At 53.0% G+C, this 25,441-nt stretch overlaps 1 protein-coding gene across 2 annotated transcripts; it reads left to right on the top strand.

Annotated features, from left to right (window-relative positions):
- kdm3b (lysine (K)-specific demethylase 3B) lies at nucleotides 1-25,441 on the top strand. Of its 2 annotated transcripts, XM_060063291.1 has the most exons (25): nucleotides 2-500; nucleotides 2,501-2,665; nucleotides 3,422-3,535; nucleotides 3,695-3,800; nucleotides 3,985-4,109; nucleotides 4,255-4,314; nucleotides 4,775-5,428; nucleotides 5,861-7,028; nucleotides 9,171-9,381; nucleotides 11,345-11,559; nucleotides 12,619-12,771; nucleotides 13,118-13,225; nucleotides 13,452-13,579; nucleotides 13,743-14,028; nucleotides 14,333-14,586; nucleotides 15,060-15,332; nucleotides 15,988-16,159; nucleotides 16,334-16,424; nucleotides 17,365-17,495; nucleotides 19,073-19,192; nucleotides 20,836-20,859; nucleotides 22,674-22,813; nucleotides 23,574-23,750; nucleotides 24,033-24,167; nucleotides 24,430-25,441. In XM_060063291.1, the coding sequence occupies exons 1-25, from the start codon at nucleotides 297-299 to the stop codon at nucleotides 24,508-24,510; spliced, it is 5,295 nt and encodes a 1,764-aa protein (XP_059919274.1). In that variant the 5' UTR covers nucleotides 2-296; the 3' UTR covers nucleotides 24,511-25,441. The 2 variants fall into 2 exon arrangements, with proteins under 2 accessions (XP_059919275.1, XP_059919274.1); XM_060063292.1 differs by lacking the exon at nucleotides 20,836-20,859 and having other exon boundaries at nucleotides 1-500.

Raw genomic sequence — 25,441 nt, 5'->3', positions numbered from 1 at the left:
CCGAGGAGCGACGAGGAGTGCGTTCGGTTGTTGCAGGGCTCAATGGCGGACAGAGCGGTATGGGAGCGTTAGCATTGAAGACAATAACATCCATACCTTTCAATTCTTTGTCTCGACTCGGTACACCACCGGGTTATCCAAGAGCGCTCATGTCGACCTAGCCTCTTTGGCGATATCAAGTGGCGAGGACGGAACCCCAGTGCTCGTCGGTCTCTTTAAACCCGGAGCTCCGAGCGTCACAGAAGTCCCGAAGTCGCTCTGTTCATGGTGGCTAGCGGAGCTACCTGCAGCACAACATGGGAGACTCTCTGGAGTTGATGGGGAAGCGACTGTTCCTGCTGCTCTCCGAGGGCAGGTCCGACAGCCACGGCGCGGACGGGGCCGAGCCGCAGAAGGCCGGGCCCCGCCGCGACTGGCTCCGGGGCACCGTGCGGGCGGTCAGCGTCATCGGCCTGGCGGCTCCCGAGGCTGGCGGAGGAGAAGCCGCAGCCGGGCTCACGGTGAGTGTTTACATTCACTCGCACATTTGGGAACAGCTAGTGGAAACGGTGAATGTGAATGTGTGATATTGTTATAACGCAGGGTGCTCTGTGGTGGAGGCCTGTCCGGGTATCGCCCGATGTGGTTCATGTCTTATCCCGGGGATGAACGGGAGACTCTAGTGTGTGCAAGCGGGGTGGATGTCGCAGTCGTGAAGGCAGAGCCAAACTTGAGGCCGGGGATGGGTCGGCCTTCGCTTTGTTTGCGTTTTTCAGATGGTGAAAAGTAAATTCCCCCGTGAAATGCGTCTTCCCGTGGCGACAGCACGCCGTGTTTGGGTGTTTTATGGGGGGTTGTTAATTGTGTTAATGTTGTTACTGTTTGCATTGAGGGGTATCGCTGTCGTGGCTTTCTCTGGTCCCAGAAGGCGAGCCCATGCTCGGCCGTTCGGGTACCCAGTGTTGGTTTGATTCATTCTGGGCCTTGAAACAAAGTTAGGGCAAGGATGATTTAACGTGGTTTGTTTGGCTTTGGTACTCGGATTGTTGTAGTACTTGTTTTCTGACAAAAGGTTTGCAGTCAAAGTACAAGTATTTTTATTTGAATCTCCCAATTTGTTTAATATATAAATCGTAATCAATTTGTGTGTCCAATTTAAGAAAGCAGCTTTCATCTTTACATGAGTTTGAGCTTTAGTTTATTAAGGGGGATAAACTGTTGTAGGCTATATGTCCTTGATTTAGACTTTAGGACTAACGTCTGTTTGAACTCACAAACAGTGTATTTAAGCATACATTTACAACAAATGGTATAAAATCACAAGGGCAGTATGATAATCTTTCTACAACCCTCCATCAGTTTAAAGTCTCTAGAACAAAGCCATCCTCAGTCCAAATCACCACAGGGACCAATGTGGAGGTAGAAAAACTTGGTCTGGCCTTTTGTTTAGTGTGTGTGAGCAATTATTATGAAACCCAGCCAATACAATAAGGAATATTCAAAGTTGCAAACTCCCGACCACATGTCTATGAGGTTCTCTCAAGCTCTGATCGGTAACAAGCAAATTATGTTGACCCACATGCACTATGTATCAAGTTCTCTGCAGCTACTATTGGTAACAAGCAAATTATGTTACCCAACATGCAGTATTTAAAGGACAACTCAGAGAGAAGTTATTCATTTTAGTATGGAAGCGCTAACGCAAAATTATTTATCACACTGGAGGTCTTTTGCTTCCTGTCCTGTTCTCTTTCATCGCTGCATTGCATCCATATTTCAAACAAATCGTTGTTGGCACACATATAAAAGTTAGCTAGCCGTAGAGACGGATGCAATGTAGAGACCTACATAGCCCAATATGAACTCTTTCATAACTTTTGCTCCTGAAATGTTCAGAATTGTGCACTTGTAACCAGTTAGCAAAAATAAGTAAACGAAAACCGTAAAAAAAAAAAAAAAAAACGCCGCGCCATTGTTTCGCGACGGTCTATACTTTCAACATAGTTTGCATATTTATAATTCGAAATTCGTCCCAGCCTTTATACCACGGATACTATAGGGTCTATAGTATAACCGCCTTTTCTGATTACAGTTGAATGTAACAGTAAGCTGACCTTATCCTAATTTCACCGCAACTGCAAATTAATCGCACGGAGATAACCATGGCAACCGGTCAAACAAATGTTATTAAAAAAAATAAAAAAAACAGTTAACCGTGTACACGAAAAAAAAAGGGGTTGTGTAACCGTTTACATTTTTTTGTAACCGTTCACACCCCCAAAATAACTAAGAACGTGAACTTAAACCTGTAGTTATGTATGCTTATAATTCCACAGACATCCTCTTCAAAGCATTTCATAATTCTTCTTCTTACAAATGTAAGATCTAGCCGATTGCGCTATTTCATAAAGGGCTTGTTCAGCAAACCAAGAGTCTTTTGTTGTTTTCGATGTGAATGCAGCAGCCCTCCCTTCTCTGATCCCGTCCTATGCATGTGTGTCTGGTGTTCTCCCATCTGCAGGTGTTTGTGGAGTTCCAGAACGCTGTGCAGCAATGTTCCTGGGTGCAGGTGTACGGAGAAGGAGTGAAGGCGCTGCTGGTGGAGGAGTCCATCGTCTGGGCCCCCCAGAGTGACGGCACCGGGTCAGCAGCCGCCTCGACTAATTCCTCTGTCTGGCCCGCTCTGGTAAGCATGCACCTGGAAGGCTGCAGGAGAGAGTTTATATTTAGAAAGGGTACTTGGTTGTGTGTGCGGAGCGACCGGTATGGATGGTAATCGCCCCTGTTTGATTGATTCTGATGCTGCGCTGGTTGTTTTATCATATCGTCGATGAGGAATTTACAGACGAAACGTCTGCTGTTCGCTGGCCTGCTGTATTCCTCTTGGATGTTGCGCCCACGCAATGTCTGAAGGTTCTTATCAGGGCTATCCGAAGCAGCTTTTTCTACTGTTCCAACTTCTGAATCGTAACCTATCAGAACCCAAAACCCAAACAGCTTTTGTTCATTCACTGCCACGCAGTTATCGTTTAGCTCAACCCCTTACTCTAACCTTACCCTTACCTTACCCGATTATACGGTTCATTCATTCTTGTGAAAGAACAAGCTACAAATGCATGCCTTATAGGTAAACAGTCAGATTGGTCCACCAGAGTCAGTGAAGGTTGTTCACTATGTTAGTTGGAAAGGGTTGTAACTGTTGTCCCTCCTTATCACTAAGCCTTGATTTAAAGCCAGCATCTGGAGATAGAATCAGACCACCAGAGGAAGTCTCTTTAACTTGTTTAGAAAAAGTACATAACCAAGACATTCCTGAAATATGTTCCTTTTTGGGTATGAAAATAGTTTTGCACTCACTTGGTCAACTCTACTCTGCTCAAACTGCGGTTGTGCCAGTGTGTCCTGAGGGTTCACGGTGGGTAACGCACGGTCTCTTCCTCAGACCTTCCGCTCCTTGGTGGACCGAGTCGGCCTGGGTTCTGTGGTTCCTGTCGAGTTCTTTGGAAAAGGGAGTTTTGAGTTCCTCCCCGAGGATAAGTCCCTCCAGAAATTCGAGGTACGTTGGCCTCTTAAACACACCGCCTGTGAACCAAAATAATGTTCCTCTGCTTGAGATTTAGATTAATCTCCTAACCTTTGCTGGGTTCATCTAGTAACCTTTCTTTGCTGTTGTTCCATCGCGCTGTGTTCACCGGTCTTCCCTCTGCTGGCTCAGTTTGATAAAGACCTCAGACACTCCTGTGTGCTGGAACAGCCCACCCTGCTGGCTTCCATCTCCAGCTGGCGCAGCGACTTTGAGTTACAGGAGATCTTCAGAAAGGGTGAGTCAGGCCCCCGAACTAATCTACATGCTTACCGCCAACTGCAACACGTTTCTAAGGTCCGATGTCTTAGTAACAGGTTGCCCGAATTCGGAGGTAGAGAAATGTTCACTGTCACTCTATGCGTCACAGTATTGATGAGGTGGTATTAAAAGATGCTGCCCCCCCCCCCCCCCCCCCCCAGGATCGTACACTATTCAGGGGCGCAGGGTTCGAGTGTACCAGCCTGAGTTTGAGGAGCGCTGGGCAGTAGGGCTGGTCTCTCAGCACGACCCCGTCACACACATCATGGAGATCACCATGGACGAGGTAACCCAGAGACCCATTCCTCAAGTTGTGATGGAAACTGAATCTAAAATAAAGGGGCTGGTAGTGACGACTGGGATCAGGCCCAAACTCAAATATATCAAGGTCGTGTTTTTCTTGTCATTAAGTGGTTCTCTTGTCCTCACAGGGAGATGAGAACCAGGTGGTGGACCCTCGTGTGATTCACGTGATGCTCACAGAGGACGAGGTAAGATCGTCATTAAAACTTGATACTGTTGTTTATTGGGTATTGATTGAGTAAGGAATAAATCATGATGGGCTGACTTTCGCACTGGGCAACAACCTTGTTTGCATCAGCACACCCCTTGTACAGCCCGGAGTGGTTTATTCCATTTATACCACAGCTACCAACCACCTTTAGATACCAGTTACTTTTATCTCAACAAGATCTTTGTTGGCTTAACAAGAAAATTCTTCTGCAGTGATTTGCGCACGTTGTGTTGTTGTCATGGAAACATCTGATCGATGTTCTACTTGGATTTGGATTTGTAGTGCGAGGATTTGCAACTTTTAAAAGGCAGAGGTGTCCCGTGACTGAGAAAGCAATGCGACCCTCGGAACGTTGTCGACCAATCAGAACCAAGTATTCAACCCCAGCGTGTTTCTAAATACTGACGTACCCCCGGGTTCCTCTGTCCCGCCCCCAGCTGGGTAAGAACGCCCGTCGGAGGAAGGAGAGCGAGGCGGCGAAGGTGGACAGCGGCCGGCGGCGGCGCTCGGCCTCGGACGGCGAGGACGAGAAAAACCTGAAGCGCTTCAAAGGCGCCGGAGAGGCGGCCTCCACGGACGGCGAGGTGGGCCAGGCCTCCGCCGCCGCCGGGCCGGGCCTCTGGACCGGAGAGGGGGGGGCGGCGGCCGACAGCGTCAGCAGCACCACCAAGAACGGGAGCTCCAGGTCCCCGGACGACGTCCCCGCCCTGCTCGTGGAGCAGGCGCACGCCGCTCGGTCCTCGGGCCAGGTGAAGGAGAATGGACGTCCCCTCTCCTCGCAGGGCGTGGCGGACTCCACCACGCCCCTCCCTCACACGCCCACCCCCCCGCCCCTGAAGCCCGCCCCCTCCCTGTTCTCCAACACCTCCTTCCCGTCTTTGGGCCAGATGCCCAGCCTGGTCCCTGGGGGCTCGGTGCACAAGGCGTCGGCGGCGCCCCTGGCGGAGCCGGCGTACCCCCGTACGGCGGCGCTGGTGTCCCCCGGCCCCGTCACCATCTCCTCGTCCTCCCAGGGCAGCGGGGCCAGCGTCACCCTCTCCCCCGCTGTGGCCTTCAGTCCCAAGGCTCCGGCCTGGGGCAACCAGACAGAGGTACCGCGCCAGCACCCGACACCGCTCAACATGTTCTGCCTGCATGTATGCATGCCAATTATGGCACGCATTGCCCCATTGATCCCACTCTGAAGGAGTGATCCCCCCTCCCCCTCTGAAGGCGGGATCCCCCCTCCCCCTCTGAAGGCGGGATCCCCCCCCCCCTCTGAAGGAGGGACCCCCCACTCTGAAGGAGGGACCCCCCACTCTGAAGAAGGGATCCCCCACTCTGAAGGAGGGATCCCCCACTCTGAAAGATTTCTTCCTTGATACTTTAGGGAGTTTTGTCTGCCCTCTGGGGGGCTGGTGTCAGGGGGGGTCATATATAAACGGCCTTGAATCCTTTGAGACTGTTCCGGTGACTAAGGGCTGTACTAATTGAACTAATTGATGCCGTGGATGAGTTTGATGCGTTGTTCTTTTGTCTCCCAGGGCTCAAAGACCCACCTGGGCTTCCGTTCTCCGGCCAGCCTGGCGGGGGCGACCCCCGTGTTCGGGGAGGTCAGCTCCCAGACCAACGGGGCCCCCGGCGCCACCGGCCCCCAGGACCCCTCCAGACCCTTCGGCTTTGGCTTCTTGGGGGACAAGAAGAAGGACGCCCTGCCCCCGCAGGACCAGAACTTGTTTTTCCAGTGCATGACCCAGAGCCCCGGCCCGGCCCAGAGCCCCGCCGCGGCGCAGTCCTCCCCCAAGGACACCAACTACTTCACCGCCGTGTCCGAGGGCCTGGGCAAGGAGCCCCCCAGCCTGTTCAAGGCCGCGGACGGGCAGAAGAAGCCCGCGGGCCCCCACGGCTCCGCCGCGCTGTTCGGCTCCCAGAAGGAGCCGCCCAAAGTGCCTGAGAGCCACGCGGCGGGGAACGGCGTGCTGGCCGCGGCCCCCGGGGGCGCTAGGGGCACGGTCCCGGCCGTGCCGGCTCCGTCTTCTGGAGCCCACGGCGCCGGTAAGAGGGTCGGTAGTAACGGAGCCGCGGCCCCCGGGCCGCCACCTACCAAGCCCCCCGACGGCCACCAGAACCTGTTCCTCCAGGCCTCCCAGGAGCCCCCCAACCCCTTCCTGGCCTACGGGGACGCGCCCCCGGCGGCCTCCTTCGCGGGCTTCTCCGGTGCGGAGGCGGAGAGCGTGGCGGCGGCGGACGGTAAGCCCAACCTGTTCACCATGGCGGAGCAGCCCAAGGGGATGCTGGCGGCGGCCTTCGCGGCCCTCCCGTCGGCCGCGGCCCCCAGCTCCTCTTCCCCCGCCCCGGCCTTCTCTCAGCGGCCCCAGAGCGAAGGAGCGAAGCCCAAGGAGGAGCAGGACGGCCAGGAGAAGCCCACCTCCACGTCGGGGTCCAGCCCCGGGGGGAACGGAGAGGCCCCCGGCCACTTCGACCAGAGCCAGACCCAGAAGTTCAACCTGGAGGACAGGGGCCAGTCCTCCAAGAGGGACTCGGACTCCAGCATCAACAGCGACCTGTCGGACCTGAGCGAGAACGAGGAGGGCCCGGACAGGGGCCCCGGCCCGGGCAGACCGCCGGGCCCCGCCAAAGAGGCCGGCATGCTGCCCAAGTCTAAAACCGTGGGAGCGCCCAAGGGCCGCCCACGCACCAAGCCCTTCAAAGGTAGGGCCCCCTGCGCCTGGTAAACCAATGCCCCCTACTGGGGCCCCCTACTGGGGCCCCGACTCTGGCTATGTAGCCAGAGTCGCTCCCTTACAGATGCCAGTTTCATCAATTCCTTTGATGCTGAATCTTTGCCAGTATCCGTTAACGGCGAGTATGCGAGTCTATGCGCAGATCGGATATCATCCCGAACGCGCGTGGTGTTATGCTGCGTTCGTTAATGGTCGAAGGTGGAAAGTCGTACCGGGAAACGCGTCGTCTCCGCACTTCGAACACACACATACAGCGCCCTCCATAATTATTGGCAGCCCTGGTTAAGGTGTATTAAAAGCCTAAAAATAAATAAAAACAGAAGCAAAAAAAATAAAAAGAAGCATACTCGCACACTGAAAATATTAGAAAAATGTGACATTCAACTGAAGTGAATTTTAAGTGAAAAACAAATCCCTGACTAAGAAATAATTATTCTTCATAAAATCACCTGCTCCACAATTATTGGCACCCCTAACAATTCCTAGGAAATAAATGTAATCAAAGTATTTCTGTCATTTCTACAGTAGTTTACAAAGTTGATCAGAGTATGTAGGAACATTTAATTAGTAATTCATAATGATGCTCAGCTGTGCCAGAGCGTTCACAGTTGCTAGGGAAACCACCTACCGTCGCCGCCCGTTGCAGCGCGTCGCCGCCCGTTGCAGCGCGTTGCAGCGCGTTGCAGCGCGTTGCAGCGCGTTGCAGCCAGTGTGAACTGCCCAGTTTAAGAACGTCGCAGCCCGTCTCAAGGAGTTGCGAGTTGCAAGGCGAATCTATGGTCTGAACTGGGCTTAAGAGAACCCTTCAACAAGAACAAGTGCTGTTTGGAGTTACAGTGCTAGAATCTGTATCGATATAGACTCGTATCGGCCGATAATCAAGTTCAGGAATCGGAAAGGATAGTGGTGGTATGGGAACATCTCTAACCCCCATGGCCTGTCTCCTCTAGTCCTCTCTAACCCTGTGTCCTGTCTCCTCTAGTCCTCCCTAACCCTGTGTCCTGTCTCCTCTAGTCCTCCCTAACCCTGTGTCCTGTCTCCTCTAGTCCTCTCTAACCCTGTGTCCTGTCTCCTCTAGTCCTCCCTAACCCTGTGTCCTGTCTCCTCTAGTCCTCTCTAACCCTGTGTCCTGTCTCCTCTAGTCCTCCCTAACCCTGTGTCCTGTCTCCTCTAGTCCTCTCTAACCCTGTCTCCTCTAGTCCTCTCTAACCCTGTGTCCTGTCTCCTCTAGTCCTCTCTAACCCTGTGTCCTGTCTCCTCTAGTCCTCTCTAACCCTGTGTCCTGTCTCCTCTAGTCCTCCCTAACCCTGTGTCCTGTCTCCTCTAGTCCTCCCTAACCCTGTGTCCTGTCTCCTCTAGTCCTCCCTAACCCTGTGTTGTCTCCTCTAGTCCTCTCTAACCCTGTGTCCTGTCTCCTCTAGTCCTCTCTAACCCTGTCTCCTCTAGTCCTCTCTAACCCTGTGTCCTGTCTCCTCTAGTCCTCTCTAACCCTGTGTCCTGTCTCCTCTAGTCCTCTCTAACCCTGTGTTGTCTCCTCTAGTCCTCCCTAACCCTGTGTCCTGTCTCCTCTAGTCCTCCCTAACCCTGTCTCCTGTCTCCTCTAGTCCTCCCTAACCCCTGTCTCCTCTAGTCCTCTCTAACCCTGTGTTGTCTCCTCTAGTCCTCTCTAACCCTGTGTCCTGTCTCCTCTAGTCCTCCCTAACCCTGTGTCCTGTCTCCTCTAGTCCTCTCTAACCCTGTGTCCTGTCTCCTCTAGTCCTCTCTAACCCTGTCTCCTCTAGTCCTCTCTAACCCTGTCTCCTCTAGTCCTCTCTAACCCTGTGTCCTGTCTCCTCTAGTCCTCTCTAACCCTGTCCTGTCTCCTCTAGTCCTCTCTAACCCTGTCCTGTCTCCTCTAGTCCTCTCTAACCCTGTCCTGTCTCCTCTAGTCCTCTCTAACCCTGTCTCCTGTCTCCTCTAGTCCTCCCTAACCCTGTGTCCTGTCTCCTCTAGTCCTCTCTAACCCCTGTCTCCTCTAGTCCTCCCTAACCCTGTCCTGTCTCCTCTAGTCCTCTCTAACCCTGTCTCTTGTCTCCTCTAGTCCTCCCTAACCCTGTGTTGTCTCCTGCAGTGGGCCAGTCGGTACTGAAGGACCAGTCCAAGGTGCGGCGCCTGAAGCAGTCGGGCGAGTCCTTCCTCCAGGACGGCTCCTGCATCAACGTGGCGCCCCACCTGCACAAGTGCCGCGAGTGTCGCCTGGAGCGCTACCGCAAGTACCGGGACGAGGACCCGGACGGCGACGACGACCCCAACGTGGCCTGCCGGTTCTTCCACTTCCGGAGGTGGGTGTGGGCGCACGCGACCGTGGGATGATGAGCGCGTCTGTCTCCCCGGGCAGGATGAAGGGCTCATTGGTGCACGCTAATGGTCAACAAGGTGTTTGGTTTATTGTGATGATGGCCATATGAGTTGTAGGCTTTATGTGAGGATATTGTGGACTCTAAACCGTGAGGTGGACAGGAGTAGGGCTGCTCGATTATGGGAAAAATCATAATCAGGATTATTTTGGGCAATATTGAAATCACGATTATTCAAACGATTATTTTTGAGTTTGAAAACATGATGTATTTATTCAGCATGTCTCTCCAAAAAAACACTTTTTAAATTTCTTTCAGTAATAATTTTTTTTTATGATTTAATTAAGAAAATAAAAATGTGTAAAAGGGAATCTGCTCTGTGCGGAAGGGAATTGGCGCGCCGAGAATTGGTGCGCCGAGAATTGGCGCTTCCTTACAAGACCGGTAACCATAGCAACGTCGGTAAACAAACCCCGCGAAGCCCTACGCGAGCTCCCCGCGCTACGGCCATCCGGAGACGCACAGAGCTTTTGGCCGTGATATTATAAATTATATTATATATATATAGAACGTTATAAGACGGTGTCACCGAGTGTGAGAGGAGAGTTGACGGAGAAGATGGCGGTTGACCTAGTTTCAAAGTTTATACCGTTTATACTCTGTAATACCGGTGTTGACACGAGTGTATTACTCAGTGTGAAAATGTCCACACCGCGGCAACCCTACTGCATGTTCCATATCTGTTAACATATTCTCCATCCATTAAAAGAGAAAGATCAGTTAAGTCATCCATTCGTCTGAAATATACCAGCCAGCACATACACATTTGACTAGCAGCTTGTTCTAGCTCCCGCCTAGCAATATCGTCAATGGTGGAGCTCTGGCTAACTGTTTTTCTGTCAATTCACCTGCACAACTCGTTAATGCCTGACTTCGAAATAAATCCGTTATTTTTGAGCACTTAGATGCATCTCCCTCCAGCATCCGCTTCTTCTTTATTCTGGCCTTTTCAGACCCTCCTTTCTCCGTTCTCTTCTTGCCTTCCATGAGTGCCACACCAAGCAAGCAACCACGTACTTGCTCGCCTTCTCTGTCTGACGTGTCTTTAGGGTCATGCCATTGGACGTGGGGCTGCTGATATATCCCCCTACATTTCCGAAAATGGACTTGACTTGCAAGCTGTTTATTGGATAAACGCATTTCCCAATCCCAGGAGTCTTTGCTCCATTCTACGTCAATTCAAGAACAAAGAAATTAAAGTAAACTAGTTCGTATTTTTTATTTATGGCAATGAAAGTTCTGTCACGCCTGAATAATGAAGAATTAAATGAAGTAAAAAAAAAAAATACATAAAAAAAAACAACATGAATGAATTGGATGTTCCCGAGACTTGTATTGTAAATGTCGGAGATTTTCACGGCGTCTTGAAGGGGACTAAAATCTTCCGATCGTCCCGACGGCCCCCCCGCCTCTGGCCTCAGACAAAAATGGTATATGTGGCTAAAATGATCTGATGATCAGTCATTATGGGTCTGGCCCGACTAAATCTTAGTAGCGTGAGAAACGGCATGCAATTATTAAATTATTAATAATGCATTCATCCTATGCAATTATTAATAATTAACCTTATTAATTATTAATCCTATTAATTATCAATAATTAATCCTACAAAGGACCCATCAAATGTTTACCTTTGTCATTACCATGTCAAAAAAGTGAGTCTTCAACTAAAATGTATAATGTCGAGCAATTAACTTTTTAATTCTCTAGTCCTCATAGCAATCCAATAAAACCGTATAAAGACGGTACTGGGTATTATTTTAAAGAAAAATATTAAATAAATCTTTCCATGGCCATCCCCAGGCCCACTAACATGTCCCCCAGTTTAAAGTCCAGACATCCATCGGTCCTGAAGCTCATCTCTGGCCCCTCTGCCCCCCCCCCCCAGGCTGGCGTTCACCAGGAAAGGCATCCTGCGGGTGGAGGGCTTCCTGAGCCCCCAGCAGAGCGACGCCATGGCCATGGGCCTTTGGCTGCCCGCCCCGGCCGTGCAGGAGGGCCTGGACCTCGATACGTCCAAATACATCCTGGCCAACGTGGGCGACCAGTTCTGCCAGCTGGTCATGTCCGAGAAGGAGGCCATGATGCTCGTTGAGCCGCACCGTGAGTCTCACCCCCCAGAGTGCGTCAGGACCCCCCCAGAGTGCGTCAGGACCCCCCCCAGAGTGCGTCAGGACCCCCCCAGAGTGCGTCAGGACCCCCCCAGAGTGCGTCAGGACCCCCCCAGAGTGCGTCAGGACCCCCCCCAGAGTGCGTCAGGACCCCCCCAGAGTGCGTCAGGACCCCCCCAGAGTGCGTCAGGACCCCCCCAGAGTGCGTCAGGACCCCCCCAGAGTGCGTCAGGACCCCCCCCAGAGTGCGTCAGGACCCCCCCAGAGTGCGTCAGGACCCCCCCAGAGTGCGTCAGGACCCCCCCCCCCAGAGTGCGTCAGGACCCCCCCAGAGTGCGTCAGGACCCCCCCCCCCCCAGAGTGCGTCAGGACCCCCCCCAGAGTGCGTCAGGACCCCCCCCCAGAGTGCGTCAGGACCCCCCCCAGAGTGCGTCAGGACCCCCCCCAGAGTGCGTCAGGACCCCCCCCCCCAGAGTGCGTCAGGACCCCCCCCAGAGTGCGTCAGGACCCCCCCCAGAGTGCGTCAGGACTCCCCCCCCCAGAGTGCGTCAGGACCCCCCCAGAGTGCGTCAGGACTCCCCCCCAGAGTGCGTCAGGACTCCCCCCCAGAGTGCGTCAGGACCCCCCCAGAGTGCGTCAGGACTCCCTCTGGGGTCACGGCTTCTGTCGCTGGGGCTGGAGACTTGATTCCTGTCATTGTTAATTTAGTGGTGACGTATAGTTGCACTTCACACAAAGGAAAATGATTTCTTATTATCTTGGGAAGTGGTGTGCACAACCTTTTTGATTCATAGTTCCCGGTACATAACTGGGATGTCCTCTCTCCTGTCACTTTTTTACGGTAACGATTTTCTGTGAAATGTTCTGGAGCATTTCTTGGTTACACCCCAACGTTTGAAAGGGGCCTTAAATACATGCAGAGCCTCCAGAAATGGTCTCTATATTCAGAACGTTAAACACCATCATTCTGAGCATCGTATCTGTTGTGTGAGCTGTGGTAGCCCGGGCGACGGCTCAGCGCTCAATGTGTCGCGTGTTCTCCGCCTTTCAGAGAAGGTGGCGTGGAAGCGTGCGGTGCGAGGCGTGCGGGAGATGTGTGACGTGTGCGAGACCACCCTGTTCAACATCCACTGGGTCTGCCGCAAGTGCGGATTCGGCGTGTGTCTGGACTGCTACCGGCTCCGGAGGAACCGGCCTCGTGAAGGTCAGTTCAAGAGGGTGTCTTGCGACGCGGTCACGATGCCGCCATCAGACCTGTAAAATGGTATTTAAATAAGATGTAAACTGTAAAACAAAGGTCTTTTTTTTGTGTCAGCTTAGCTCATGAGGTAGAGTGGGTTCCCTTGTAACTGGATGGATACTAGTTCGATCCCCATCTCCTAGCAGAGTGTCGAGGTGTCCCTGAGCAAGGCACCCTAACCTCACTGCTCCCAACGAGCTGGCTGTCGCCCTGCGTGGCCGACGTCGCTGTCGCTGTGTTAATGTGTGCATGAACCCTTTTGGATCAGAGCGTGTGCAGAAGGCCCTTAATGTAAACGTGTTCCCCTCAGACGTGGACGAGGCCCCAGAGGACGAGGTGTTCGCCTGGCTGAAGTGCGCCAAGGGCCAACCCCACGAGCCCCAGAACCTCATGCCCACGCAGATCATCCCTGGAGCCGGTAGGGGCCCTCACCGAGCAATCGATTCATCTGATATGATCCGTCTATTGGTGTACAGTTTATTTAGGCCCAATCCCATTTCTACCCCTTCCCCTCACCCCTCCCCCTTGTTTTGAAGGGGTAAGGGGTAGAAATGGGATCGGGCCTTACACTGTTCAGTACTGACAGAATGTCCACGTGTCCGACTCTGATGTGTTCAACCCTTCACACCGTTCCTCCCCTTAAGCGCTCTACAACATCGGGGACATGGTCCACTCGGCGAGGGGCAAGTGGGGCATCAAGGCCAACTGCCCCTGCACGAGTCGGCACGGGAAGACCCTGGGTCGGCCCAGCGGCCCCAACGGGATATCCCAGGTACGTCACGCAGCCGTACGGCCCCGCCCCCACGCTGACCTACAGCGGCCCCGCCCCCACGCTGACCTACAGCGGCCCCGCCCCCACGCTGACCTACAGCGGCACGTCATGCACGGCACATCCCGACCGACGCGTGGTCCTAACGTTGTCGTCTCCTCCCCAGCACTCCTCCTCCTCTTCCTCCTCCTCCCTCGGGGCGGCGTCCACGTCGGGCGTCGGTCACGCCGCTAAATCGGAGGCCGATGCGTCGGCGGTGAAGCTGGAGGCCGCGCAGACGGCGCTGACGTCAGACGGAGGCGGTGGCGAGACGGTGGGCGGCGCCAACGGGCCGTCGGCGGCGTCCGGGAGCCAGGCCAAGGAGCCCCGCGCCGCCGCGGGGGAGGGCAACAGCTCCGCCCTGCACTGGCTGGCCGACCTGGCCACACAGAAGGCCAAGGACGACACGAAAGGTAGCGTGGGAATGTGGCCGGGGGGTCCACGCTGGTGTTGCTTCAATGTCACGACAGGTGCTGGATTACAGGGCTCCCTAAAGCCTGCTCGTAAAATCGGACGTTTAAAAATATGAGTTTCCGAGCCCGACTGTCATAAAAGGAATCAAAAGCATGCAAACGTTCCGAAGCGTAAACGGTGTTTATGGTCTTCTGTTGAACGCGTCGAAGGCCGAACACGGTTAACCCTGGGCGTTTCCGTGCGTGTGGTTAAACGGCGTGAAGGAGGTTGTGACTGACTTTCCGCTCCCCCCCCCCCCCCCAGACTCCGGCTCGCTCCGCTCCATGATGGGCCGGGACAGCCGGCCGCCGTTCGGCCTGGACGCTCTGGGGGCGCGCTCCAAGCCCAGCGTCTCCAGCCCCAAGCTCTTCAACAGCCTCCTGCTGGGCGGCAGCCTGTCCCAGCCCAAGCCCGAGGGCTCCAGCCTCAGGGACCTGCTGAACTCGGGCCCCGGACGGCTCCCCCAGGGCCCCGGGGACGGCGGGGTCCCCTTCCCCTCCGTCTTCACCTCAGGAGGCGTGAGTGGTTCTGCTTTATACCACGGGGCTCAAGGAAGAGGCTGGGCAGTCTAGAGCTAACGGTGTGTGTGTGTGTGTGTGTGTGTGTGTGTGTGTGTGTGTGTGTGTGTGTGTGTGTGTGTGTGTGTGTGTGTGTGTGTGTGTGTGTGTGTGTGTGTGTGTGTGTGTGTGTGTGTGTGTGTGTGTGTGTGTGTGTGTGTGTGTGTGTGTGTGTGTGTTTTAAAGGATAACCCCAACAGTGAGGTGATAATTAGTCCAGGTCTGGCCGCTCAAGTCGGTTTGCAAAAAGCTTGAAGAAGCCTTTTCATTTCGGTGTTGGGCGTGACGACCCCGACTCCGTACAGCAGGCTGCCGTCCTCGGGGGGCATGGCTCTGTTCTGAATGGGCTCTTTTAGGTTGAGGTACAGCTTCCACAGACCCAGGGACGACTGGCGGGCTGTGAGTGAGCTGCGGTCCCTCTCGTGTCTCCCCAGGGCGACAAGCTGAAGAGCAGCCTGCCCGACTTCCTGGACTCCATCATCGCCTCGGTGGTGGAGACCAAGAAGGCAGAGGGCCGGCGGGGAGGCCCCCCGGAGGGCGGGGAGCTGGGGCTGCTGGGGGCCCGGAGGGAGGGCGTGATGGGCCTCAGCGTGCTGGACCCCCACACCTCCCACTCCTGGCTGTGTGACGGGCGGCTGCTCTGCCTGCAGGACCCCAGCAACGGCAACAACTGGAAGATCTTCAGGGAGTGCTGGAAGCAGGGACAGGTGAGGCCGGGCAGCCCTCCCTTAGGTCGCAGCGCTGGGTACCTCTTTGGTTATTCACGTAAACATAATGCAAAGCACGGGCTCATGGGTAAAGTACAGAGCATGTGACCATAGGTAAAGTACAGAGCACGGGCTCATGGGTAAAGTACAGAGCATGTGACCATAGGTAAAGTACAGAGCATGTGACCATAGGTAAAGTACAGAGCACGGGCTCATAGGTAAAGTACAGAGCATGTGACCATAGGTAAAGTACAGAGCACGGGCTCATAGGTAAAGTACAGAGCACGGGCTCAGAGGTAAAGTACAGAGCACGGGCTCAGAGGTAAAGTACAGAGCACGGGCTCAGAGGTAAAGTACAGAGCACGGGCTCAGAGGTAAAGTACAGAGCACGGGCTCAGAGGTAAAGTACAGAGCACGGGCTCAGAGGTAAAGTACAGAGCACGGGCTCAGAGGTAAAGTACAGAGCACGGGCTCATAGGTAAAGTACAGAGCATGTGACCATAGGTAAAGTACAGAGCACGGGCTCATGGGTAAAGTACAGAGCACGGGCTCTCCACCACAGCCAGACGCGTACATTTGTAATGGGCTTAGTGGCCTCAGACGCAGCGTATTGAAATGGAGAAGGGCTGAGTGTCACCGGTCCTCCGTTCTGCAGCCTGTGCTGGTGTCAGGGATCCACAAGCGCCTGAAGGGGAACCTGTGGCAGCCAGACGCCTTCAGCAAAGAGTTCGGGGACCAGGACGTGGACCTGGTGAACTGCAGGAACTGCTCCATCATCTCCGACGTCAAGGTGCGGGACTTCTGGGACGGCTTCCAGGTCATTTCAAGTGAGTCTTTTCAATACATTTCGTTTTTTCGTTATTGTAACATGACGATGTGCGGATTATATGTTTTATGTGTTCGGATTTGTTGACTCAAAACCATGAGGTGGAATGGAGGCCTGCATTCTGTGTTCCATTAGTTCCCCGGTCAAGCCCTTAACCGTGTGTGTGTCTCTGCAGGACGCCTGAAGGGCAGTGACGGACAGCCCATGGTGTTGAAGCTGAAGGACTGGCCTCCGGGAGAAGACTTCCGGGACATGATGCCCACACGGTGAGCCGCCTCTACTACAGTCCACCACTTCCTCCTACACCTCCACCACTTCCTCCTACACCTCCACCACTTCCTCCTACACCTCCACCACTTCCTCCTACACCTCCACCACTTCCTCCTACACCTCCACCCCTTCCTCCTACACCTCCACCACTTCCTCCTACACCACTCCCTCCTACACCTCCACCACGGCCTCCGGCCTCCACCACACCCTCCTACACCTCCACCACGGCCTCCAGCCTCCACCACACCCTCCTACACCTCCACCACTTCCTCCTACACCTCCACCACTTCCTCCTACACCTCCACCACTTCCTCCTACACCTCCACCACTTCCTCCTACACCACTCCCTCCTACACCTCCACCACGGCCTCCGGCCTCCACCACGGCCTCCGGCCTCCACCACGGCCTCCGGCCTCCACCACGGCCTCCGGCCTCCACCACGGCCTCCAGCCTCCACCACACCCTCCTACACCTCCACCACTTCCTCCTACACCTCCACCACTTCCTCCTACACCTCCACCACTTCCTCCTACACCTCCACCACTTCCTCCTACACCTCCACCACTTCCTCCTACACCACTCCCTCCTACACCTCCACCCCGCCCTCCGCCCCCCGGCCGCCACCCCGCCCCCCGGCCTCCACCCGCCCCCCGGCCTCCACCCGCCCCCCGGCCTCCACCCGGCCTCCACCCCGCCCTCCGGCCTCCACCCCGCCCCCCGGCCTCCACTCCGGCCTCCACCCCGCCCCCCGGCCTCCACCCCGCCCCCCGGCCTCCACCCCGCCCTCCGGCCTCCACCCCGCCCTCCGGCCTCCACCCGCCCCCCGGCCTCCACCCCGCCCCCCGGCCTCCACCCCGCCCCCCGGCCTCCACCCGCCCCCCTGGTTCTACAGTCCCACCCTGCTGTTAAAGGTCTCCCTCCCCTCGCTGTGTCCAGGTTTGACGACCTGATGGACAACCTCCCCCTGCCGGAGTACACCAAGCGAGACGGCCGGCTCAACCTCGCCGCCCGGCTGCCCAACTTCTTTGTGCGTCCGGACCTCGGCCCCAAGATGTACAACGCCTACGGTGAGAAACGGCTGCGCCATACGTCCAGAAACACATTCAGGGCTTTTATTACAATAAGTAATAAGTAGAGCTGTCAGTTAAACGCGTTATTAACGGCGTTAACGCAAACTAATTTTAACGGCGTTAAAAAAATTATCGCGCGATTAACGCAATTGTTTTATTAAAAAAAAAAAAAAAAAAAAAAAAAAAAAAAAACATTTCTTTGGCTCAAAACAAAGAAGCAGTTATGTTCAAATGACATTTGTTCAAAGCAGTCGTTTAATTGCACTATAGGCTCTTTTTTTGTATCGTCCTGTTTTGATCAGTATATGCCAATGTTGTTATCAATAAAAAATCATTTGCACAAGGCAAGCCGATGCACTTCACCATGTTGATAAGAGAATTAAAATGAGAAGAATTATGGGACAAAAAAAATCAAGGGATATTTAGCATAGAAAAAGAATTTGCGATTAATCGCGAGTTAACTATGACATTAATGCGATTAATCACGATTAAATATTTTAATCGCTTGACAGCTCTAGTAATAAGGGAAACAATAAATGGCCGTTGGTACAGTAAGGATGTTGGTAGAAGTACCAAGCATTAACAACAGTTAGGTTAACCCATTCCCCGCAGACAACGAGCTAGCTAGGATAAATGTACTATTTTTAAGTGCAAGGACGTACAACAGAATAGGATTAGAGCGGACTCGGTTAAGCAAAGCAAAGCCGTCCCAGAAGGGCTCTAACCACTCCTTGTCTCTCTCCATCCCTGCCTGTCTCTCTGCCTGTCTCTCTGCCTGTCTCTCTGCCTGTCTCTCTCTCTGTCTGTCTCTCTGTCTGTCTCTCTGTCTGTCTCTCTGTCTGTCTCTCTGTCCGTCTCTCTGTCCGTCTGTCTGTCCGTCTGTCTGTCTGTCTCTCGGTCCGTCCGTCTCTCTGTCCGTCTCTCTGTCCGTCTCTCTGTCCGTCCCTCTTTCTCTCTCTCTGTCCGTCTCTCGGTCCGTCTCTCTCTCTGTCTGTCTGTCTCACTGTGTCTCTCTGTCTGTCCGTCTCTCTGTCTGTCCGTCTCACTGTCTGTCTCTCTGTCTGTCTCTCTCTCCGTCTGTCTGTCTCACTGTCTGTCTCTCCGTCTGTCTCTCTGTCTGTCCGTCTCTCGGTCCGTCTCTCTCTCTGTCTGTCTGTCTCACTGTCTGTCTCTCCGTCTATCTCTCTGTCTGTCCGTCTCTCTGTCTGTCCGTCTCTCTGTCCGTCTGTCTGTCCGTCTGTCTGTCCGTCTGTCTGTCCGTCTCTCGGTCCGTCCGTCTCTCTGTCCGTCTCTCTGTCCGTCCCTCTGTCTGTCTGTCTGTCCGTCTCTCTGTCCGTCTCTCGGTCCGTCCGTCTCTCTGTCCGTCTCTCTGTCCGTCCCTCTGTCTGTCTGTCTGTCCGTCTCTCTGTCCGTCTCTCGGTCCGTCCGTCTCTCTGTCCGTCTCTCTGTCCGTCCCTCTTTCTCTCTCTCTGTCCGTCTCTCTGTCCGTCCCTCTTTCTCTCTCTCGGTCCGTCTCTCTCTCTGTCTGTCTGTCTCACTGTCTGTCTCTCTGTCTGTCTGTCCTGCTCCATCAGGTCTGATCTCCACCGAGGACAGTAAGGTGGGCACCACCAACCTCCACCTGGACGTCTCTGACGCCGTCAACGTCATGGTGTACGTGGGCATCCCCCAGGAGGCCGGAGACCACGAGAACGGTGAGCAGAACGCAGACGCATCCCACCATCTACATCCATCACACATCTACATCCATCCCACCATCTACATCCATCACACATCTACATCCATCACACATCTACATCCATCCCACCATCTACATCCATCCCACCATCTACATCCATCCCACCATCTACATCCATCACACATCTACATCCATCACACATCTACATCCATCACACATCTACATCCATCCCACCATCTACATCCATCCCACCATCTACATCCATCACACCATCTACATCCATCACACCATCTACATCCATCCCACCATCTACATCCATCACACATCTACATCCATCACACATCTACATCCATCACACCATCTACATCCATCACACATCTACATCCATCCCACCATCTACATCCATCACACATCTACATCCATCCCACCATCTACATCCATCCCACCATCTACATCCATCACACCATCTACATCCATCCCACCATCTACATCCATCACACCATCTACATCCATCCCACCATCTACATCCATCCCACCATCTACATCCATCACACATCTACATCCATCACACCATCTACATCCATCCCACCATCTACATCCATCCCACCATCTACATCCATCCCACCATCTACATCCATCCCACCATCTACATCCATCCCACCATCTACATCCATCCCACCATCTACATCCATCCCACCATCTACATCCATCACACCATCTACATCCATCACACCATCTACATCCATCACACCATCTACATCCATCACACATCTACATCCATCCCACCATCTACATCCATCACACCATCTACATCCATCCCACCATCTACATCCATCCCACCATCTACATCCATCCCACCATCTACATCCATCCCACCATCTACATCCATCACACCATCTACATCCATCACACATCTACATCCATCACACATCTACATCCATCCCACCATCTACATCCATCCCACCATCTACATCCATCACACCATCTACATCCATCACACCATCTACATCCATCCCACCATCTACATCCATCCCTCTCTTCTGCCTTCTCCCACTTGGCTCACACTCGTGTACCAACGAGCACAATCCACGTTTCAAAGACGGTTCAGTTCCTCTACAGCATTCACTTTTATGAACAAACTGCTTTTGTATCAAATGGCAGAACATGGATGGATTATTTATGATAAATGAATCCCTTGACTTCCCCTCAGAGAAAGCAAGCTAATTAATTGCATCCCTTTGTGCTTTGGTTTAGGCAATTCTTCATTATTCATGACATTTGACGCCATCGACTTTTCGATGAGATCTATTTAGGTATCCCGGCAATAAACTATACAGCCCCCAATAAATCACACATTTTCCCGTCTTGCACCCTCTCAACATGTCTAAATATGTTTAAAGATCAATGTAAACTGTACGCCAATAAATCCTGCATAATGTTGGAGAATAACACACTGTATAAAATATATAAAATGTACATAAAAATGTTTGGACTAAGATGGCCGACGGGCTCCTCCGAAATTCCAACTGGCTTTCCCGCCACATGTCGGCCATTTTGACCGTCCTTCCTGCCGGTGACATCACTGGCGTGGCCATGAGGAGGTCCTCATGTTATTTGGGGCCACTTGTGTTGACTGTGGCCAAATCTTTTCATTCACAGAGCCAGATATCGCTGGACGCAAAGGTCTGTAGATTTCACCTTTCCCAGTTCAGTAGCATGTCCCTCCTGTGACTAACGACCCTCTCTCCCCCCCCACGGGCCATCTCTGTGTCCCTGTCAGAGCACCCCGATTCATCTCCCTAGACGTGTCTCCTTGCATGCATAGCACCACAGCTAAACTTCTGTTTTTACCAAACAAAATAACAACCTCTTCCACTCTTTTAAATGTCTTCTCTCCTCCACTCTGGGATCAAACTTGCTCTATGTACACGTCGGTTGGGTTAAGGCCAAAAGCCATTTTACAACCCGCTTATCATGATATGTTGTGGAGCTACCTTCTTGAATCTAGTGAACTCACACTGGCCTCATCCCTCCCCACCTGGTTGGTCCCCCCCCCCCTCCCCTCCCCTCCCCTCCCCCCCCCCCTCGCCTCTCCTCCCCTCCTCGCCTCTCCTCCCCTCCCCTCCCCTCCCCTCGCCTCCCCTCCCCTCCCCTCTCCTCCCCTCTCCTCCCCTCCCCTCCCCTCGCCTCCCCCCCCCTCGCCTCCCCCCTCCCCCCCCCCTCCCCTCGCCTCCCCTCCCCTCCCTGTAGCTTCCTTTAGTATCAGCTTGGTCGTTTTCTCCTAGACTAGCTGTTAGTTAGGAACCTTCACTGCTCTTCAGTGGTGACGGGAGCTGTTTTTTTCTTCTTTCTTGGAGCAGTACGTTTTCATTTATTAAGGTATTATGTTAGCGTTTTATTGTTTTTTAGGAGTTATGGAGGCGTGTTGTCGTTAACCATATAGCTAAATTCACACACTTGGTATGGATTCATTTTGGGAAGACCGGATCACGTAGGAGCAAGACATCAAGTTTACCAACTGATATAAACTCATCAGTCTGGGATGTTTCTCTTAACCTCCGTCTACACTGACACGCGTTTGAGCCCAGGACAGATAACGAAGTAGACTCTGTAAAGATAAGAAACCTTTACAATTGTTGTTATAAGTAGTACGCTCTGTCTTTTCTACTCGGGTAGGATAGATGTAAAACATATCTAAACCAGTTTGATCATTTGTCAAACCCTGAATCGTACCGGTAATGTCGCTCTTTACCACCTGATGGCGCTATCATGACCACGGTGGGTTGTCCGATTGAGAGGACCATTATGGGATGCCTTTAATCTGACTTGACGACACAAACAAGTTACCAAGACAACCGAGTAACGGGCATCATTTTTATTTCTCACAAACGAATATCAAAATACTAAATAGGCAATAGGCTTCGTTTTAGAAAGCTTAACTCTGACTCCGTGTACGCCTAGCGTCCACTCCTCTGTAGCGGGTGAGAGACCCTGTTTGGGTTTCAAAGCTCTAGGATTACTTTTTATTCTGGACCGGCTCGAACAGACTTTTGAGGACGAGGATGCAGACTCCCAAAATCTCCGGTCTTACTTTACGCCACTACGGTTGTTCTTCTGATGTAGTAACTTAGCAACCAATCGCAGAGCAGACTATCCTCTTCCTTCTTATACCAGCGAGCACCTGCAGGGCGAACGTTGGACATTAGTTCTGGAACGGTGCCTAAACGTTGGTCAGGGCGAACGTATTGATGTGGATGTAACCTTAACTTACCCAAACGTTTCATCATGAAAAGTGTCAGTTTGCAGACAATTTTACCCGTGCGAGCTCACACACGACTGTACCGGTAAAACCAGACAGGCCCGACCCAAAGTTACACAACACCGTCTTATTGTATCTATTTTGTAAAATAAGCCCAGATTTACATATACTGAATATTTATAGAAACTGATGCGAAACGTCGCGCCTGTGTTGTCTTTGTGCATAATTGCGTCTCCAGAGGTCATGACGACCATCGAGGAGGGAGACGTGGACGAGAAGACGAAGAGGAGGGTGTACGAGATGAAGGAGAAACCGGGGGCGCTCTGGCACATCTACGCCGCGAAGGACGCCGAGAAGATCAGAGAACTGCTGCGCAAGGTCAGCAGTCTGCCTGCCTGCCTGTCTGTCTGTCTGTCTGTCTGTCTGTCTGACTGCCTGTCTGCCTGCCTGTCTGCCTGCCTGTCTGCCTGCCTGTCTGCCTGCCTGTCTGCCTGTCTGCCTGACTCTGTCTGACTGCCTGTCTGTCTGACTCTGTCTGACACTGTCTGACTCTGTCTGACTGCCTGTCTGTCTGACTCTGTGCTGGGTCCCTGTCTGCCTGCCTGTCTGCCTGCCTGCCTGTCTGTCTGCCTGCCTGTCTGACTCTGTGCTGGGTCCCTGTCTGCCTGCCTGTCTGTCTGCCTGCCTGTCTGACTGTCTGTCTGACTCTGTCTGACTGCCTGTCTGTCTGTCTGACTGACTCTGTCTGACTGCCTGTCTGTCTGACTCTGTGCTGGGCCCCTGTCTGCCTGTCTGCCTGCCTGCCTGTCTGACTCTGTGCTGGGCCCCTGTCTGCCTGCCTGCCAGTCTGTCTGTCTGCCTGCCTGCCTGACTCTGTGCTGGGCCCCTGTCTGCCTGTCTGCCTGCCTGCCTGCCTGCCTGTCTGACTCTGTGCTGGGCCCCTGTCTGCCTGTCTGCCTGCCTGTCTGACTCTGTGCTGGGCCCCTGTCTGCCTGTCTGCCTGCCTGCCTGCCTGCCTGCCTGCCTGCCTGCCTGCCTGTCTGCCTGCCTGCCTGACTCTGTGCTGGGCCCCTGTCTGCCTGTCTGCCTGCCTGCCTGCCTGACTGTCTGACTCTGTGCTGGGCCCTTGTGCTGCCAGGTGGGGGAGGAACAGGGCCAGGAGAACCCTCCGGACCACGACCCGATCCACGACCAGAGCTGGTACCTGGACCAGGTGCTGCGGCGGCGGCTGCTGGAGGACTACGGCGTGCAGGGCTGGGCCATCGTCCAGTTCCTGGGGGACGCCGTCTTCATCCCCGCCGGGGCTCCCCACCAGGTCAGCCGCCCCGGGTCTTATTCAGTCCCTAGCGGTTGTTTTTTATTTAATAAAGAAATGCAATGATCAAAAGATAGTCATTTTAGCTTTTGCAATATTATGTTGTTTTACTATTCTGCATTTTCCCCTAATTAAGCTTTGAACTTGAGCTAGTCTTCATCATACCACGACTCCCCAAGAGCGTTTATGAATTCTCCAAATAACCCCCAATGTCGAGCGAAACCCTGTCTGTCTGCCGCTGAGTTATTTAATTCTTTGTATGTTTACCCCCCCTCCCTCCAGGTCCACAACCTGTACAGCTGTATAAAGGTGGCAGAGGACTTCGTCTCCCCTGAACATGTGAAGCACTGCTTTAGACTGACCCAGGAGTTCAGACATCTTTCTACCACTCACTCCAACCATGAGGATAAGCTTCAGGTCAGTCCGCCCCACACACACATTACCTTTACATGTCAGGCCTTTAGCAGAAGCTTTTATCCAAACGACTAAAAACAATATATTGTTACAGTAAAGATATTCATAGAAACAAGTTATGCAATTTTCTTTAAGTGCCATACAATAATTGCGTTCATTAAGTGCTAGGACGTGCAACATACAATAAGTGAGTGCTCGATACAAAATGGCAGCCTTTCTTTGTGTCCCCATGGGTGTCTCACATTCTGTGTGTTGTCCCCTACAGGTGAAAAACATCATCTACCACGCGGTGAAGGACGCTGTTGGCACACTGAAGGCCCACGAACCACAGCTGGCCCGGCCCTGAGCTGACCCGACCGCAAGACAAACCAACCACAACATCACTTTGACTCACAGACGGACACAAACATACACACGCACAGATGGATAAAGACACGCACACACACAGACACAGACACACACACGCACACACACAGTCATTGAGTGTAGGGATTTCTTTTTTTTTTTTTGGTCCGAGTAAAAACAAAAAAAGGTTTGTTATTTGGGGGCAATTTCGGCGCATTCGACAGCGAGTGAGCTCAGATGTGCTGGTTTTAATTTTGGGGGCTCGTTGAGGTCTCCACCTTCTAGTTAATTTTGCAATTCTCTTTTCATCAAGTGTGTATTTAAGCTCCACGTTCGTTAGTCGTACTCGTTCTCTTTGGTTCGTATGTGTAAAGACACCGGAGACGCCGGGGGTGGGGTGAGGAGTTAGGAAGCGAGGATGTAGGAAGCTGCCGTGCCTTCAGAGCAAAAAGAGGTTCAGCTGATGCCAGTGACGAGGCGTGAGCACCAGGCAACCTTCTACTGTTTTGATGAACTCAATGTTACGTTTTATTCCTTCGATAGCACCAAGGTTAACCCGTGTTCCTATACACGTTTCTGTTGTTGGCGGGGGAACCAAGGCAACGGCGTCCCCGTCCGCCCACTGTGGCTGAGCGAGACCCATGAAGCAGCCAGGGAGGGGAGCAGACCAAAGTTTTGTATTTTTTTGTTTTCACTTTTAAAAGTTGATCAGCATTTTATACATCAGAAGGAAGGGGGTTATGGTTGCTTGATTGTTTTTAATCACCCGTTTCATGGTCGGAATGACCCGCGTCCTCGAAAATGTTCAAGAATTATGATTTCAGCTTAACCGAACTACTGGCCCTAAATGTTATTTCAATATACGAGTATTGATATTAGCAGTATCAACATTTTTTTTTTTTCTTCTTCAAAATAAAGTTTACAAAAAAACA

Source organism: Gadus macrocephalus, chromosome 10 (genome assembly GCF_031168955.1).
Source record: "Gadus macrocephalus chromosome 10, ASM3116895v1".
NCBI classification, from domain to species: Eukaryota; Metazoa; Chordata; class Actinopteri; order Gadiformes; family Gadidae; genus Gadus; species Gadus macrocephalus.
The sequence above is the reverse complement of the archived record's forward strand: the minus strand, read 5'-3'. Positions and strand labels throughout refer to the sequence as shown.